We start from the raw sequence: 17,536 nt of genomic DNA on the forward strand, positions 1-17,536 counted from the left end.
AAAAATGTGCATGTTTATCACGCTGCGTGGAAAACCTCTGAGATTCTGAGAATGCATCTTCTTTGTTCTGTTGCAGGGATGAGGAGATCCGAAGTAAATGTGGCATTGATGCCGTGACATATTTGTCCTTCCAGCGCCACATCATCCTGCTCATGACAGTGGTTACCCTGCTGTCTTTGGCTGTAATCCTGCCGGTCAACATTTCCGGGAACCTCCTGGGTATTTTGGTCTTGAAGTGATGGTCTAGCTAGCTCACTGAAAAGTCAAGGGATATCCTTAACCTCCGATAACAACACACCGGACTCTTCATAAAAAGAGAAGTTCGGTTAAATGCACATAAACTTTATCTTTTAACAATTCATGGTACAGCTGAGTTTAAAACAACCTGATCTCTTTCAAAACTTGGAACAAGTCAAAAGGTCAGTGAAACCAAAATAAACACTGATTATATGCACAAAGGCTGCACTTCATCTAAAGGGAGTCACTGGCACACCAGTGGCAAGTCATCAAGCACTTGCCCAAGTCTGATTATAGAAATAGAAAGTGCTTAATTTCCTCTTAACATACACATGTAGGTGCCAGGGGTGGGGCGACACACTAAACAGGCTGCTAAATAGCAACAGAAATGCCTTTTTGGCAGTTGTGTGCTTATTTTGTAGGAAGTGTTGAGGAAGCCTTTCCACTACAGGATGAAGTCTATGAGGAGTGGGGCTGTCCACAGTAATGTTTTTATTACTGGTGGTTGTCACCATCATTAAATAAAATGGCCAACACCCATAGGCAGGCTGCCATGGTGACGGCAAACAAAGGGTTCCCAAGTTAAAACAGCGCAGTTAGGCATGTTTGAACTTGAACTTCATTGAGATGGCTGATATTTCATTTGACTGGATGGAAAACATTTTAGTATTGCTTCATTTCTTGGCCTCTCCCAGACAAAAGAGGGGAGGGGCTTCCTTTTAAGTCATTACAGAAATTAAAACATCTCGCTTTGTGTCACGTTTTATTATCTCTACAGGAGACAGTCCTGAAAACTTTGGAAGAACAACCCTGGCGAATGTTAGTGCAAAGTAAGTCCAGCAATGCAGGCATGACATCAGATCTCATGAAGCATCCCAGAGCCGCGAGCAAACCTGGGCAAATCTGTAATTGCTCTGTTTATGTTCCTTGAAGGGACAGCTTTCTGTGGCTGCACAGCGTCTTGGCTCTGGTTTACTTCATTATCACGTTGCTGTGTATGGCTCACCATTCGCTGCAGCTGGAATACAGAGAAGATGAGAAGGTCTGTCATCATCCAGTCACACTTTATACCATCAAGGTCCATCCAGCAAAAGATAAAGTCAAATTATTGAGATTCTAACCAAAAGGTCTTTTTTATTGTTTCAAAAATCAAATACAAGAAAAAATAACACAGCAAAAATATTTTAAAACAAAATTAAATGTAAAGACCGACGTGCTCTGGATTTCTGGCTTCTCCCTAGGTGCTGCATTCCTCTGTTAAATGCAGAGAATAGGGCGTTCCATTGGTGATCAATAATGATATCATTGTTTTTTATTATTCATTTGTCTTCAGAGAATAAGACTATAAAGATCTATAAAAGGATTCTGCAAACCACCAACTATTCACCCACTTAGTTTGGCATGTTAGCATGCCTGCGTTCTCTGATTAGTGCAGTTAGGACTGATGGGTTTGTCATTACTATTAACATTTCATCAGAAACTAAAGAAATGGAAAAAGGAATAAGTACTCTTGTATTAAAAGAAATCGATTTATGGATCATCCTGAGAAGTTTTAAGTCAAAGTCCTATGGCAGTCCATCTGAAAGTTAATGAAACTTTTCCTTCCTTAACATGTAAACCTTAACAATGAAACTGCGATTGATCTCTGTGGATCAGAGAAGTTTACTACTATATAGGCAACAACCTGGCATTGGCTTCCCTAGAGCCGTTAAAAGAAAGTATAACGGATTTATTTATATTGTGTTATTTATTACAGGTGGCTCGGACACTGATGATTACCTCCATACCCAAGGAGATCTCTGACCCAGGACTCATCACCAAACATTTCCAGTACACATGTTTTCTTCATTAGATTAAATAATCTTCCTGTGTTTGATTGGAGAGCTGTCTATCATTTTATTCATGCACATCCACACTTAGAAAATTCCTTATAATGAACATTTTTTCTTGTTTTCACCAGTGAGGCCTACCCAAGCTGCACTGTCACCGACATCCGGTTCTGCTTTGACGTCCACAAGCTAATGAGGCTGGACTTGGAGAGGTACGGCGGCTTTTACGGACTGGAGCATCACAGTTTTTGATCATATGGCTCTTGTCTGAGGACACTGTCGTTTTTCAGGCGCAAGGCAATGAAAGGCAGGCTGTATTTTGCCACAAAGGCCCAGAAGGAGGGAAAAATCATGATCAAGACTCATCCGTGTGCTCAGATCTTCTGCTGTGACGTCTGCGGCTTTGAAAAGGTAAGATTTGTTCATATCCTTCTGTGTACAGTTGCAACTTAATTGCACTGCATGGGAAGAGAATCACCACTGGATGGCACTGCGATGCAAAAATAGGTAAACACAAGCAGCAATGTGATATTTTTGCCAGTGTAAATCTGAGAGTGAAAGATGAAGTGAGCAACATATCCTTTAACTCTTTTTTTTTCTGCAGGTGGATGCAGAGCAATACTACAGTGAATTAGAAGAGAAGCGGACAGATGAGTTTAATGCTGAGAAGAACCGCATCACCATGAAGAGGTTGGGCATCGCCTTTGTGACCTTTCGCGATGAGCGGATGACTGCTGTGTGAGTAAACAAGAGCGTGACACTGAGGTCTGTGTTTGATAGGTTCTCTCATCATACAGATGCAGTCACGGCAGAGAGTGACCACATAATTCATGGTAACGTTGCTGAGTAGTGATGCAATGCCTTTTGAACATCTTGTTTTGGTTTCCAGCATTGTGAAGGACTACGGTCGCGTGAACTGTCGTCGCAGGCCCCAGCAGTCCAGCATCAGCACCGTGGTGCAGTCGCACAAATGGGACGTCAGCTACGCACCTGCTCCAAGTGATATTATATGGTGAGAACTGTCACGTTTGTTTGTGCCCTAATGTCTTTTAAAAGCTCAAGCTACTCTTGGATTTTCTCCTGATTGTCTTTGAAGTCTCAGTTTTCCAAATTGACAGCTGTGTGAGTCATTCTGATCTCTTCATATCGCCATGGTGACCTATTCCAGCACACACGCTGGGTACACCCTGGGCAGACACCCATTCACATCTACACCACGAGAAATGTATTAATCTAACCTGCTTGTCTACTGACTGTGGTAGGAAGCTGGAGCAGCCAAAGGAAATCACACAGAAACACATTTTGAGCACAATGTCCAATTTTACATGACTTGTGCATCATTTAGACACATTTCCCTGTAATTATGCCTGACATATTTGGTATCTCTGGTAACCTGTGGATCAAGACTAGACTTCAGATCAACATTCTGTGGGTTTTAGTCATGCTTGTTTGCGCAGCTTTAGCTTGTGAAGTTGGACCTAAAGGGTCCAATTTAGAGCTGAGGTATGCATCATGCAAATGTTGCTTATTGAGACTATTTGATCCCAGTGTTGCTTTTGATACTTTTGATCACCGTAATTTTGGTTTTAGAAGCTCGGGCAGTTGGTGGAACAGCTTTGATGTGGTTCTTCTCATAACTCTCAGGCAGACCTTTGTTGCTTAGTGGTTGTAATAACTCTGTATAGCTGTATTTCTGTCTTGTGGTGTTCCCCAAGTTTCTGTTGCGGGCCCCATGCTAATTGTACTTTGTGTCTATCAACCAAATATAAAGTCACTTTTAAAGTCTACCGTCAGTGTCATATGTATGATGTGTTTGTTTAAGTTTCTGAATGTTCCAAAAGTTTCTGTTCTGCTGAATACTTTTCTACAGCTGAATAGTGACAAACAGAGGTTATATCCATCCCACAGGTGATGAAAGGCTTGGCTCTTTATGGTATTATGTTAAACTTTGGTTCTGAATCTGTACCCTGTGTAGTACTTAGTGAAGCTTTGAGTCACTCCCTTTACTACCAGCTATGAAACATGGCTAAAATTAAGTCTGTACAACATTTTCCTTGTTGGTGTTATAACTGCAATCAGACAGCAACGTAACGTGTACTCCAGCAGACTCACCAGACCTTTTTTTTCTTCCAGTAAATAAGGTTTCTCGCTCGCTCTCTCATTGTGTGTTACATGTTGAGCTTATGTGTGTGGGCCACTGGACAGCTGATGCTGATTTCTTTACACTGGCTTCTGATCAGACTCAAAATTTGGTTCTTGTGATGATGTTTTGAGCCTTGCATGGACAGGCACTCACTCATATTAAAGACCTGTTGCAGACACATAATACCAGTGGGAATGTGAGGGCCTTGGATCAGGCCTTGATAGCTGTTTCCACACAAGGCTCAAGGCAAAAGGACTCGATGCTTCTTTGGCTGTGGACCCCACTGGAATCAACTGGACTCTGAAAGAATCATTAGTTTAAATTTGCTTTTGTTCATTTGTTTTAGTTCTTCTATTTTTAAATCCTCCTGGTTTTATCTGACTGTCAGTGTTTAAATTCTCCTGTTGTGTTTGCTTTTTAGTTATCCACCATCTCTTGAAAGGCACTATGTAAATAACACAAAATGTGGATGTTTCAGCGATCGGTGCCTGCATTAGCATTGCTATTCCTGCTTCTTTTTCATAAGTTTCAACTTCAAAGACATTTAAGATTATCGGTATGTTGTTTGCTGTAAGTAGCAGATCTCAAACACCGTCTAAAGCATAATCAGCATCCACGATTGGATTAGCTGCGGTGCATGTTTCTTATCTCAGAAAGCAAATGCAGAGATTATGTAACAAGTGAGTGCTGCATATGTATGGGGATTAATCAAAGGAGGCTCACAGTTTGAGCTTCACATCTGACTGACTGCAGTGTGTTTGTGTCTACGCATGAACTGTGGCAGTCGCAGGCTGAGAGGTCGAGCAGGGACTGGGAGCTGAAGTGAGCTGGTTTAAACTTGCTCTTCTACCCAGTACGCTGGACCGCTCTTAGAAGAGACCACTCATCCGGCTATTTCAGGCATATGTCAAAACATAAAGTACATGTACATCAGAGAAGGGTAATATGTTAACTGTGTTCATCTTGCTGGATGATTGGTAACTGAGGCTCGTCATTTTTCCCATCGATAGGGAAAACCTGTCAGTGTGTGGATCTCGGTGGTGGCTCCGCTGCGTCCTCCTCAACATCCTCCTCTTCTTGCTGCTCTTCTTCTTCACCACTCCTGCCATCATCGTCAACACCATGGACAAGTTCAACGTCACAAGGCCCGTGGAGAGTCTGAGGGTTAGAGTTTCAGAGCAGTTTAAACTTACTGACGTCTGTGCTCCATTGTGAACCTCCTCACTTTCATCAATCGCCATTTTGCTGTCCAATGCAGAGCCCAGTCGTTACAGAGTTCTTCCCGACCCTTCTGCTGTGGGCGTTTTCAGTGCTCCTGCCCTTTGTTGTCTACTACTCCGCCTTCTTTGAGTCCCACTGGACCAGGTACTGGGTAGTCATCAACTACTGCTCTCCTCAGCCATCTGAAATAGAAATGTGGATATTTTGCTTCGTTTACTTGCAGCGGTTTTTCTTCCTCTCAACTATCAGCGTTCCTCTTTTTTTTTCCATCTAATTTATTTCTTTTTCACCCTCTTGCTCTTTTTACTCTCTCCCCTCTCTCTCCCTCCTTCTCTCTGCCACTCTCCCTGCACTGTTATTCTGGGCAGGTTGTCATAGAGATCTCCGTGCGAGGATAATGATATGAACAGTAGTCACCGTGCACCGTTTCCTCTATGTGCGGTGACTAGCAGGAGGAAGAACAAGTGTGCATAAGAACAACCTATAAGCACCCTTTCTTTACATAACCACCCCCACAAACGTGTTGTGCAGGCGTGATGTGTGAAGGACCGAATGCAAATCAACTGTTTACTGTAGTGAAAAATGTAGTTTGTGCTAATGGGTACAAAGAGTCAACTGTTTTTTCCATTTTGGGCTTTTAATTCATGAATTTATTATGTTGTTTTTTTCTTTTTGTGGTTTTTTTTTTTTTTTTGTGTGTGTGTGTGTGTGTGTGTGGTTTTTTTAGATATATGTTGCAAAATATGTATCGCATGTTCTCATCTTATTGGATCATTTCATGTCTCAGATCTGGTGAGAATCAAGTGACGATGCACAAGTGTTTTTTCTTGCTGGTCTTCATGGTCATCATCCTGCCTTCACTTGGTCTGTCCAGGTACATCTACAGTGATTTCCCTTTTTGATCTACTTCTTTTGAATTATTCCTGGGTTTTTGTGGCTTTTTTGTAATGTTTATGCACTTTTTCTATTTTATTTCTGCTCTAGCCTTGACCTCTTGTTCACCTGGCTCTTTGATGTCAACTTCCTGGAAGAGAAGGATTTAAAATTTCAGTAAGATCAAAAAATGTAATGAGAAGTGCAATCAAACACATTATTTCCACTCCACGATTATCTTCTTGTGCAGCTACACACTGCTATCTGCTCAGGTGCTATTTTTTAGATCACTCTGTGGAAGTAAATAAATAAATAATAACAGAATGAAATGATTTACAATTTTCACAAACTCATATTTTACTCACAATAGAACATAAAAAAATGTTTAACCTCAGAAAATATGAATTCATTTGAATTTGATGGCGGCAACGTATGTCAAAAAAATTTCTTACACCTTCTTCTTTTACTGACTTGTTGCCATTGACTTAATTAGTTGCAAAGCATTTTTCTAGCTGTTTCTTTTTAGTAGTTTTGAGATGTGTTGCTTTCATCAAATTCAAAATGAGCTAATATTTTTTTCAAATTGGGACGTTTTCCCAGTTTAAACATTTCAATATGTTTTTTTCTATTGTGAATAAATTATGGCTTTAGGAGATTTTTAAATCATTGCATTCTGGTTTTTACTGGGGTTGCAGGTAAAAAAGTTGATTTTTGCTGCAGTAATAGTTTGCGGTCCTTTGTCCAACTGTAGGACATTAGTGTTGATAATGGGGCTTTCAGCTTCATCAGAGTCCCTTCACTTGAGAGCGAGCTAAAAACAGGAAAGCACCGCACAGATGCACAAGAAGATGACTTTGAGCCAAAGTGAAATCTGATGTATATTTTTTTATTATTATTTTATTTGTTATTTGGAAATTATTTGGTTAAAACTGAGTCTCAGAAAGAATCTCCAGCAGCCCACTTCTTGTCTGTGTCTTAATGCAGGTGTGTGTTTCTTCCTGACAACGGTGCATTTTTTGTAAACTACGTAATTACATCCAGTTTGATTGGCACGGCTATGGAATTGCTACGTATCCCTGCACTGACGGTGTACGCACTGCGCCTCTGCTTTGCAAAATCCCAAGCTGAGCGGATTCATGTCAAACGGGTAAGCAGAGCCTTGGTGCTTATCTTGGCATCTTAACACGCTGTTTGGTTTAAACTTTAAGAAGCCAGCTGTGTTTATTTTGTCTCTGCAGAGTCAAGCTTATGAGTTCCAGTTTGGCCTTGAGTACGCCTGGACCATGTGTATCTTTGCTGTCAGTATGACCTACAGCATCACGTGTCCCATCATTACACCCTTTGGTGAGCAGCACACAACTACACTCTTGTAAAGCCATCTACCTCTTCTTCTCACCCTCTCTGCTCAGCCATCTGCATCCCAACACGTCCCGTCTCAGTCGTGTTTGTGTAAGGCTGTGTCTCCTCGTACTGTAACCTCACTCTCCTCTGCTGCCTGCCAGTCCGATGCAGACTGTGTGAATTTGCTGCTGTAGTCCCAGACACTCAGACACAGCGAGCTGTGAGCCAGACGCCCACTCTGCTCCTGTCTCTGCCCGGCGCTCACCGAGCTTCTATTTACTTCTGCAATCTAATCGTCAGTCAAAAACAGGCCGCCTTTAATACACCAAACTCTGTGTCTGCTTGCATTTCACCTGCTTTTTTTCTTTCTTCTAGATTTCAGTTTTCATTTGATAAAGAAGACCAAGACAACAGATTTTTTTTTTTTTTAATTTAAAGGCAAAAAATTTAAAATTAGCTTCCAATTGATCAAAAACAGGGACTAGAACAGGGTGTAAAAAATAAGGCCCGGGGGCAAGAACCTGTTTGGCAAAAACAAAAATCTGACTCACCAAAAGGCTTTGGAAAAATTTGAATGAATGCATAAATTTCTATCTTCTAACTTTAAAACTATAAAATAAATAAGAATAATTTTCTGTGAATTAACAAAAATTTTCTTTTCCTGTAAATTTGTACATTTAACACATAGAAAAAAACAAGACACTGTTGAAGTTGCATTTCTTTTCTTCTATTAAAGGATATCCCAGGGATTAGATGTTTAGTTAAATATCTGTCACTGGTCTGGTCTGAGTTCAAAGTTTTATGATGTAAATGAGTTTGAGGTCATATTTATCCCGTATTAGTATCTTTTAATTCCCTCTCTTAAATCCATAATTTAATTTAAAATCCTAGTCCTGACATACAAAGTCTTGAGTGCTCACATCCCATTACATCTGTCAGACCTTTTAGTATCATAAAATACAACAAATCACTTACTGCAGGTTTATTTGTTTTTCTTAGAGTTTCCAAAAGTAGAATGGGAGCCCGAGCCTTCAGCTATTTAATCCCATCAAGTCCCATTTTGGACTCAGGAAACAAACACTCTGCTTTTTGTACATCACAATCCTCATTAGATTGATCAAACCCTGTGTGTGATGTTGACATCGATCAGATAACTTTGTCTCTCTTTCATGTTGCAGACATCATCATCAGTGCATTTTTGTTTAACTTTTTTCTTCCAGGTCTGCTCTACGCGATCCTGAAGCACATGGTCGATCGATACAACATCTACTATGCTTATGTTCCCACCAAACTCAACCAGCGAATCCACAGAGCAGCCATTAGCCAGGTCATTGTAGCTCCCATTCTCTGCATGTTCTGGTTGCTCTTCTTCTCCGTGCTCCGATTAGGTAAATATCCCTGCCATAAAAATTCATAAAGATCGGTGGATTGTCAGGATGCTGTAATATTGTAATTTTTCATGTTTTTCCCCTTCACTGTCACAGGTCCAATGCATCCGATCACCCTCTTCACTTTAGTGTCCCACATCTTCTGCATTGTCTGTTACCTCCTCCGCTTGTGCCTTAGGAAGCAACCAGACAAGTCAACAAGCTACCAGGTCAGCGCCACCAAGTGTCACAGAGACAAAATCAGCTGAAGATGACTTATACTGAATTTGAACTAATATTTTTCCCATGCATTGTCTCTTTTGTTTCAGATGTCTGATCAGCCAGACGGGACGCTCACTGATGCAGACAGGAGTACCGTAACATCCACCACCGCCTCCAGTGTACAGTACCATTTCTTTCTCTGTTGGCCAATACACAACCAAAGCATATTATTGGAGAGAGACCTAAATGTGACAGAGAAGGCTTACGTTATTTAAGTTAATATATCAGTGGATTGTGTGCTGGATGAGATTTCCACTGAATGAGATTTAATTGTTTAGTTTTCCATGAGATCTGAGAGCCATATAGAATAGAATAGAATAGAATAGAATTCAACTTTATTGTCATTGCACATGCACAGGTACAGGGCAACGAAATGCAGTTTGCATCCATCCAGAAGTGCTTTAGTGATATAGATATATTACAATATATATTAGCAATAATATAGATATGTGAGTATATTACAGAAATGGGTCTATTATGGTATGTTATAATGTACACGGTATGAAGTATGTTGTGAATATTCTATAACTATAAGTATGTACAGGCTGTAGTGAGTACAAGCTATGTACAGGCTATGAACAGGATATAAATATGAAAAACTATACAGAATATGAAATAAATAACTTTACAGAATCTGAGATATACAGCTATACAGAAATGGGAACTATGCAAGTTGTAAACAGTTGTAGGATTAAAGATTATTGAATGTACAGAATGATTATTTACACAGAGCTATACAGTAGTGCAGTTAAGATAAGTGAGGGTGTAGATAGTTTCTACAGAGGCTATATAAAGTGCTAGTGGTTGTGAGTGGTGGTTCAGTCCATGTTATTATTGTGTGTTTGAGGGTACAGTTGTCCATTGTGGGTGTGTGTATGTTCAGTCCATGAGTTTAACGTGGGTCAGATGTCAGGAGGCAGAGTTCAGGAGTCTGACAGCTGTGGGGAAGAAGCTGTTCCGGTACCTGGTGGTCTTAGTCCGGAGGCTCCTGTGGCGCCTCCCAGAGGGCAGGAGGGTGAAGAGTCCATGTGATGGGTGACTGGGGTCTTTGATGATTTTCCCAGCCCTTTTCAGACACCGCTTCCTGTAGATGTCTTTTATGGCAGGAAGTATATGCTCTTATGCTCTTAAGGTTGTGAAAGAATCAACCTCAGAAGACAAGCACTGGGGTTATTCCATATAAAATCAAATATATCACTAAAAAGTTCCATCTTGACTTTATAACAACATAGTTTTTCTCTTTTTCTCTTAATTGGGACATAACAAAAACTCAACCAATATAATATCCATGACATGGGAATAGTAACAAGCTCAGGATGTTTGAACTGTTAATTCACAGGAGAAAGAAGTTGAAAGAGCTTTTTGATGAACCATCTCCATGTGGGATAGATAAGTGGTCAAAGCAAGTTATAGCATGTGAAAGGTCTCTTGTTCCCATTTTAAACCAGGCACACACTGCCTGTGAATAAAGTGATTTACTGGATGACACAATTCCAAAATGTGCATTGATCTGCTTCCCTCAGCTTTTTGTGGCATCTGTGTTGCTGGAGCCAGAGCTGGCTTTGACTCCGATGCCCTCCCCAGCCCACCACAGCTATGGCGCCATGGCCAGCTCTCAGAGTTCAAACCGTGGGCCAGCGGAGGAAGAAGAAGGAGAGGGGGAACACACCCAGACCCATGAGACTGAGCTCCAAGACCCACCAGACCTCTATTGCTCCACCACGCTCATGGACAGCTCCATGGGCTACCAGTAACACCAAATCTCCACCCAAAACTGACTTCTACGTGTCCTTCAGCTGAAGAACACAGATTACTAAATGCCGCAATGCTGCGTTTTCACCACTGACCTCAGACTCCAACTACGCTGCTGCCTCGGACTCTGAGACTAGACTGTGCTTGCTAGTAAGGCTGAAGAGCCTGAAGAGTAACGGAGCCTGAGAATACAGGAGCTAAATGCTCTTAAACATCACAGTTGCAGAAGAAAGCCATTTGCCTAAACAATCTGCCGAACCCATCAGACACAGCTCAACAGAACATAACACCAAGCTAAATGTACAGATTCTTTTAGCTAAATGATCAGATGCTGATACGGACTCTGTCTTCTTCTATGGCTTAATTTGCAAATTAAAAAGGTTACAAGTGATGCAGACTGTAATAGAAATGCATTATGGTTTCAGTCAGAGATACTCTATCCATGCTGTGTCGCTTGGAAATGAGTGGAGGCGAAAGTTCCCATCAGAGTGGGTGGTGTGAACAGGCTTGCCCTGACAGACTGACAGAGGGGTTTGGGCATAGGTGATATCTGGTTCCTCTGTAGCAGAGCTCGGCAAGGCTGAGGGTGAGGGCAGCTAGTTGTGAAGCCATCTGCAGTGAGACAGCAGACAGACGGACGGAGGGCCAAATGTAACTCAGAGATGTACCGTAATATATGTACGCTCTAAACGGAGGCGCAAACAGCTTGACTCAACCTGAAGCTTGTAACTATTATCAATATAAGGTTGATATTTTTGCTACAGTATTTTTGGTGTCATTGATATTGTGCTTTGGGTTGGGGGCGGGAGGAATCGAGGATGTACAATGATTTGCAGAGATGTCTCATCTTAATCAAAACCTTACCTAATTATGTTTCGACTGTACATATGGTCAAAGTGGAATAGCTTGAGCTTTTTGGAAATCTGCTATCTATTTTCTTGCTCACAGTTTGGTAAGAAAATAAAGCATGTAGCCTGTTAGCTTAGCTTAGCACAGGTTGGAACTAATGACCACTGATTGTGCACTAATTTTCTGGTAGGCGTAGCGAGATACTCTGAGGGCATTATATAGGGTATAGTTTGGAAAGTACTTTTAAACGTCAAACTCACTTTACTGTTAGCATTGTTACGTCTTTGTGTAACGTTACTGAAACTTGGGGACTCGAAACATGGAGAAAGGGCTAGCCTACAGGCAGAACCAGTAACTTTGTGGGGTGTTGATGCCAAGAATCTTGTCTTCACTTGTAGACACACGGGCACCCTGGTAAGTAGTTATTTCTATAATACTTTTTTTCAAGTCCACCTAAAGAATGCATGTGCAGTAGCTGCACTGTAGAGTAGCGTCTGGATTAGTCTACACAGAAAATAGGCAGGCACTTGGTTTTCTTTACAAAACCTGTAGTTTACCTTCTGAAATTTAGATCTCTTGGCCCCAGGGAGACATTTGTATACACTGGTTAAGTACAGAGTCATGGCAAAAACAAACTAAATGTCTTTCAGTTCTGAGGTTTTATTTATCAGGACATAATAAAAAAGTTGTGTCTTTATAAGGTAACAAAATTGGATAAATACAACCGAGGATGAACAACACATGACATATTACAACAAGTCATTATTTATTTTAAAAAAAATCTAAGCCAAAAATGCAGAAGCAGTCCTCTGGAAAACTAAATCCATGTCATGATTCAGTAGCTTGTAGGAGCCCAGTCATTCTTTTCTGTGCGATGGCATCAGTCTCTCATATTATTCTGGAGAAATAATAGCTCACTCTTCTTTACAGAGTTGTTTCAGTTTATTGAGGTATTCATTTATGCACACCATTTCATTCAGGTTGAGGTCTGGTCTTTGACTGGGCCAACACTGATTGCTTTCGTTTTCAGCCATTCTGTTGTAGATTTGTTGCTTTGTATTGGATCATTGGCCTATTATGCAAATCATTTTTGGTCGAGCTTTAGCTGTCGACCAGATGGCCTCATATGTGACTCTAACATACCCAGATCCCTTTAGCTGCAAAGCAAACCCAAATCCTCATCCCTCCATTACAATTAGTTGAGGTGGTTGGTTTTCACTGTGGATTGAGGCCAGACATCTCCACTTTAGTCTCATCTGTTCAAAGGACATCGATCCAGGGGTCTCACAGTTTGTTCAGAAGCAATGTGGCAAATCTAAGCTGTGCTGCCATGTTCTTGTTAGAAACAAGAGACTTTCCCCTGGCAACACTTCCCAAACACTACTTGGTCACTCTGAGATGTAGCTCTTGCGTTTTTTTTTTCAGTTTCTCTGATTGAATGGTCTGACCTTTGGTTGAATTTGCTGTGATGTCCATTTCTGGGAAGATTGGCAACTGTCTTAAATGTTTTTCACTTCTCACTGTAGAATAATGGACTTTAAATTGCTTGGAAAAACTTCTAACGTTTCCCAGATTGACGGGCAGCAATAGTTCTTTCTCGAAAGTCATTGCTGATGCCTTTCCTCCTTGGCATTGCATTAGCACACATCTGAATGCTCCAGACCAGCAAACTGTCAAAATCTCTGCTTTTACCGAGTTGGTCAGACTTACTGACGATCAGTTAATCAAGTGCATTGATTAGCAAGACCTGACTGCTACTTTCTCTTTTAATTCCTAAGGAAGCAGTAAGGGTGTACTTTCTTACACTGCTTCTGCATTTTGGCATTGCTTATGTTAATCAGTAACGACTGAGTGTAATATGCCATGTGTTGTAGATCATTTAAGGTTTTCACCATGACCGTATAGCATTGTGCATAGCTAGCAGTCTGTTCGTTTAGCCCATAACAAAATTACAATATCTTTGGCTTAGCATACAGACCTGAAAGGAGGGGAAACAGCTAGTTTCTGGTTTTAAACCAGAGACTGGTTTAAAAGTAGCAGAGACTTTGCTTTATGGTGTGTTGCTGCTAAGCTAAGCTAACTTGCTATGGTACTAATATATACATCAAAGTGCAGGCAAGAAAGTGTTTTGTAAAATGTGAAGCTGTTCCTTTAAGTTGTGAAGAAATGGAGTATAATAGAAGCGCATCCTAAAATTACATCATTTTCCAAATATGCCATGGAGTCTGTTTTGTGCCACTGCAGGAGAACAACATGGAAATCTCCAGAAGAAGTTTTTCGGTTTTGCTAAGTTTGCTAAACTCAAAAGCTTTTATAAAATTTTCCAGTTTTTTTGATGTTGGTCAAATAGGTCATTGCTGAAATTAGGTTTTGTTATGTTGCAAAGACAAACAGTAAAATAAAGCACTATCATGCTGTTTTCAGTTGACATATGCTATGTAACACGTCACTGCATGTTAATTATATATCGTCTAAATGAGGTATGCATTTCATATGTGCTAAACTTCATGTTTTTTGTGTCAATCTGTTGGTTTTTTTGTTCTTTTTGTTTTTCTTTTAAATCCTCTTTACAGCGGGTCAAAGATTTTCTCATGTGACTGAATGTTAATTTCTTACTCATGTCTTTTGCTGTGCCTTGGGAAAAAAAAACGCCCTTATTGTGTGACAATCCAGCATGGCCTGAAATATGCTGCATGGACGAAACAACCAAGAGATAAAAATTGTAACAAACCCAAAACTCAATTTTTTAACAGCCAGTGCGTCCTTCATTCAGAATAAAACAAACATACAATGTGAGCTTATTCTACTAAGATATTAACAGTCAATCTGCACACGAGGTCCTCTACCTTTATCTTTATCTAGAGCTTTTGAATATATCACACGATCTTCATCAGCATATTAACTGGCTCAGCTGTCATCCATTCATTCAAAGCTTACACCATCCTGCGTACTCGTGGGACAGGAAGTCCTAAAGACGAACAGATCACTGACCAGTGCGCAAACCTCATCTGTTCTTGAAGACCAAGTGATGGGATCAAAAGCTGTAGAATAGGAAAGCAAGTGAATGTCATAAAAATGGTTAATTGCGAGGTTAAGAATGAGCGCGTGGCTTGTAGTTGTATCAATATTTTGTATTGTGTACTTGTTTGTGCCTTGTCACTGATTTCAATCAAGCCCTTTTTATTCCTCGGTTACCTTATTTTTGGATCATACGTACGTATGACGGGGTTCTCTAAATGTTTGTCTTTGATTAACAGTGACTGCTATGGGTTAGGTAGCTCCTTGTTGTTAAGTAGAGTAAGTTATAATCGGTTTTCTGTTCTGTCTGAGAGAGTGTATCATGATATACTTATAGTCATGCTTTATATAACATTAATGGCACCTTTTGTTATAAAGTGACATGTATTTTGCTCGTTTTACAGGGACTCTAATTGTAGTAGCTTATGCTGTATAAAGTAGATGAAAGCTAGCAGCAGAGCGCAGATGAAGTGGCCACTGCAGAGGATCATGAAGTTTAAAAAAACAGAACATCAAAGAGCATCTCAAAATTTCAGTCTCCAAACTGCAAACATGTCCCATGGCTTTCTCTTCCAGAAGCCCGTTTCACAGATCATTAAATGTGCTTTCCTTTGAAAAATACAAAATAAAAACTAATAGGGTATTCTTAGCTCTAATGGCCATGCGAAGAGGGATTGTCCGTTCCCATGCTTTACTAGTTTTATTGCATCCGGACATGTCTGTTCATGTGCAGTCAGCTTGGCCAACCGAGGTCTATTGGGTTTCCAGACGTGCCCGATGCTTTTTGCTCTTCGTTTATAAAATATGTGTATCATAAGTACATTATTTCAGATTTTATTCTGCTGTAAAAGTGGGCTGTTATTATCTCCAAGAAGTCTGAGGTTTAGGGACAGGCTGTGTTCAAGATTGATCTCTGTCAGGCTAATGAGTTTTCATCTGTTATAAGTGAAGTGCTGTGATCTGAGATTAAAATGAATTCAGCTCAATCCACTCATCTTGTGCCATGAACTTCTTGTTACTCTCTGCTGTGGTCTGTGATGGAAGCTTTTTCAGACACAGTGAGTCAGACTTCATGTGGAAAATAGAAGAGCCGCTGTGAGTGTGCTGGTATAAGAATACGATTCCTTTAGGAAATGTGCAAAAACATGTTTTGCACAGTACTTTCAAATGTTCATTTGATATTTAGGAAATATTTTTATTTATGTTAGAAAATAATGTGGATATCATCTGCTCTTATTCTCTTAAGCTAAGGTAAGGGCAGCTTTAATGGACACATCCAGTATCCCATCTAATTCTTGGGAGGAAACTGTGTAAAAAGTTAAGCTACTCATTTAAAATCTACCAGCTGATAACAGTGTTTCTTCTCATTTCCAGGCTTATTACCCATACTGAAGGTCTTCACACAAATGACTTTTTGGACAGTTACCTGTACATACTAGAGAGCTCACTTGCCCTGAAACCACATCAGAGTGTGGATATAGGAGTAAATTTCATAATCGAACCACAGTGGAAATTCTTGTGCTGTTTAAAGATGTTTTTCTATCAAAATAATGAAAATGTATGAACCATCTTGCACTGACTGGATTGGTTGAATTTCTCTGTATGAAACAGTTTGCAGAGTGGAAAAATACCAGACTTCCACCGTGCACGATACTCCTTCATTGCACAGTCACAAAAGAAGACAGAGAGAGGAAATGCCACGGATGACATTTCCGTCGTCACCTGTGGCAACTGCTGATGGCATGATTCTCAGAGAAAGGTGAATTCCTCTGGGTCTGTGGTCTGCCATCTGCTTTCCCCTGTCCAGATGCTTAGAATAGAAAATGTCTCTGCCTCCTGCTGCAACCATATTGTCACTCCCATATGGCTTTGAGTCAACATACAAACGCAGCTCAAAAAGTTAGTATTTTAAGTCCCCTAGAGTATATTATAGTATCCAACTGACTTATATAAGAACGTTCATTGTTCCCCTTGGCAAAACACAATTACCACAATGTCGATTTAGTGGCTGTACTTTCCAGCTCTTCTCACAATCTTCTTCTAAACATGGTTTTTGTCCAGTATTAAGTTTCAAATTTAATAGCACCGTAGAGACCTTTTGTTTTCCATGTTGGTTTAAGGGTGAACCTTTTTCAGAGAACAATCCCCCCACCACCACCACCACCAAGGACCTGTTAGCAGCAGCTCAATATTCAGTTACATCACAGCGTCTTTCTCGACTTTCAGATTAAACCCTCTGCTGACTGTTTTTCTATCTGAGGCAATGTTTCAGGGAAACAGGGAAAGCCTTACATGGCTGAAGAGGTCTACAATACATTTCTTTTACATAACATTTGTTGGCATCAAAGATGCTAATCACTCAGGGTTTCAGGGCATACACAGATTGTGTCGGAGCCTGGGAATAGCTGCTGCCAAACCTGGTTTTATAGATGTGCTCAAAGACTGCTAATTAGCATTTTTTTTAATTCAATCTTTACCACAACTGGAGCACGCATTTTGAATTTGGCATTATAATGCAACAACACCAACACAGTAAGGGAGCCCAGTTCACAGATCGAGACATCTAAGCTGAGGAAGCCAAACAAATGTGAAGCAGAGGTGGGCGGATCGATCCAAATATTGAT

The 17,536-nt window shown here is 40.5% G+C and overlaps 1 protein-coding gene across 3 annotated transcripts in view; it reads left to right on the forward strand.

The window, feature by feature from the left end:
* tmem63c (transmembrane protein 63C) overlaps positions 1-15,906 on the forward strand; it is a 42,361-nt gene extending 26,455 nt beyond the window's left edge. For all 3 annotated transcript variants that reach the window (XM_004540640.3, XM_004540641.3, XM_076877902.1), the window contains 18 exons: positions 77-219; positions 1,016-1,067; positions 1,171-1,279; positions 1,994-2,067; positions 2,198-2,278; positions 2,357-2,477; positions 2,671-2,804; positions 2,956-3,078; positions 5,220-5,373; positions 5,468-5,574; positions 6,218-6,304; positions 6,415-6,480; positions 7,288-7,450; positions 7,542-7,647; positions 8,865-9,032; positions 9,129-9,241; positions 9,341-9,412; positions 10,817-15,906. In XM_004540640.3, coding sequence (XP_004540697.2) covers positions 77-219; positions 1,016-1,067; positions 1,171-1,279; positions 1,994-2,067; positions 2,198-2,278; positions 2,357-2,477; positions 2,671-2,804; positions 2,956-3,078; positions 5,220-5,373; positions 5,468-5,574; positions 6,218-6,304; positions 6,415-6,480; positions 7,288-7,450; positions 7,542-7,647; positions 8,865-9,032; positions 9,129-9,241; positions 9,341-9,412; positions 10,817-11,047 — 2,104 coding nt within the window. In that variant the 3' untranslated portion in view covers positions 11,048-15,906. The remainder of the gene's footprint in view (positions 1-76; positions 220-1,015; positions 1,068-1,170; positions 1,280-1,993; positions 2,068-2,197; positions 2,279-2,356; positions 2,478-2,670; positions 2,805-2,955; positions 3,079-5,219; positions 5,374-5,467; positions 5,575-6,217; positions 6,305-6,414; positions 6,481-7,287; positions 7,451-7,541; positions 7,648-8,864; positions 9,033-9,128; positions 9,242-9,340; positions 9,413-10,816) is intronic.
* The last annotated feature ends 1,630 nt before the right edge of the window (positions 15,907-17,536 follow it).

The sequence above is a fragment of the Maylandia zebra genome, linkage group LG19 (assembly GCF_041146795.1).
Source record: "Maylandia zebra isolate NMK-2024a linkage group LG19, Mzebra_GT3a, whole genome shotgun sequence".
Classification (NCBI taxonomy): Eukaryota; Metazoa; Chordata; class Actinopteri; order Cichliformes; family Cichlidae; genus Maylandia; species Maylandia zebra.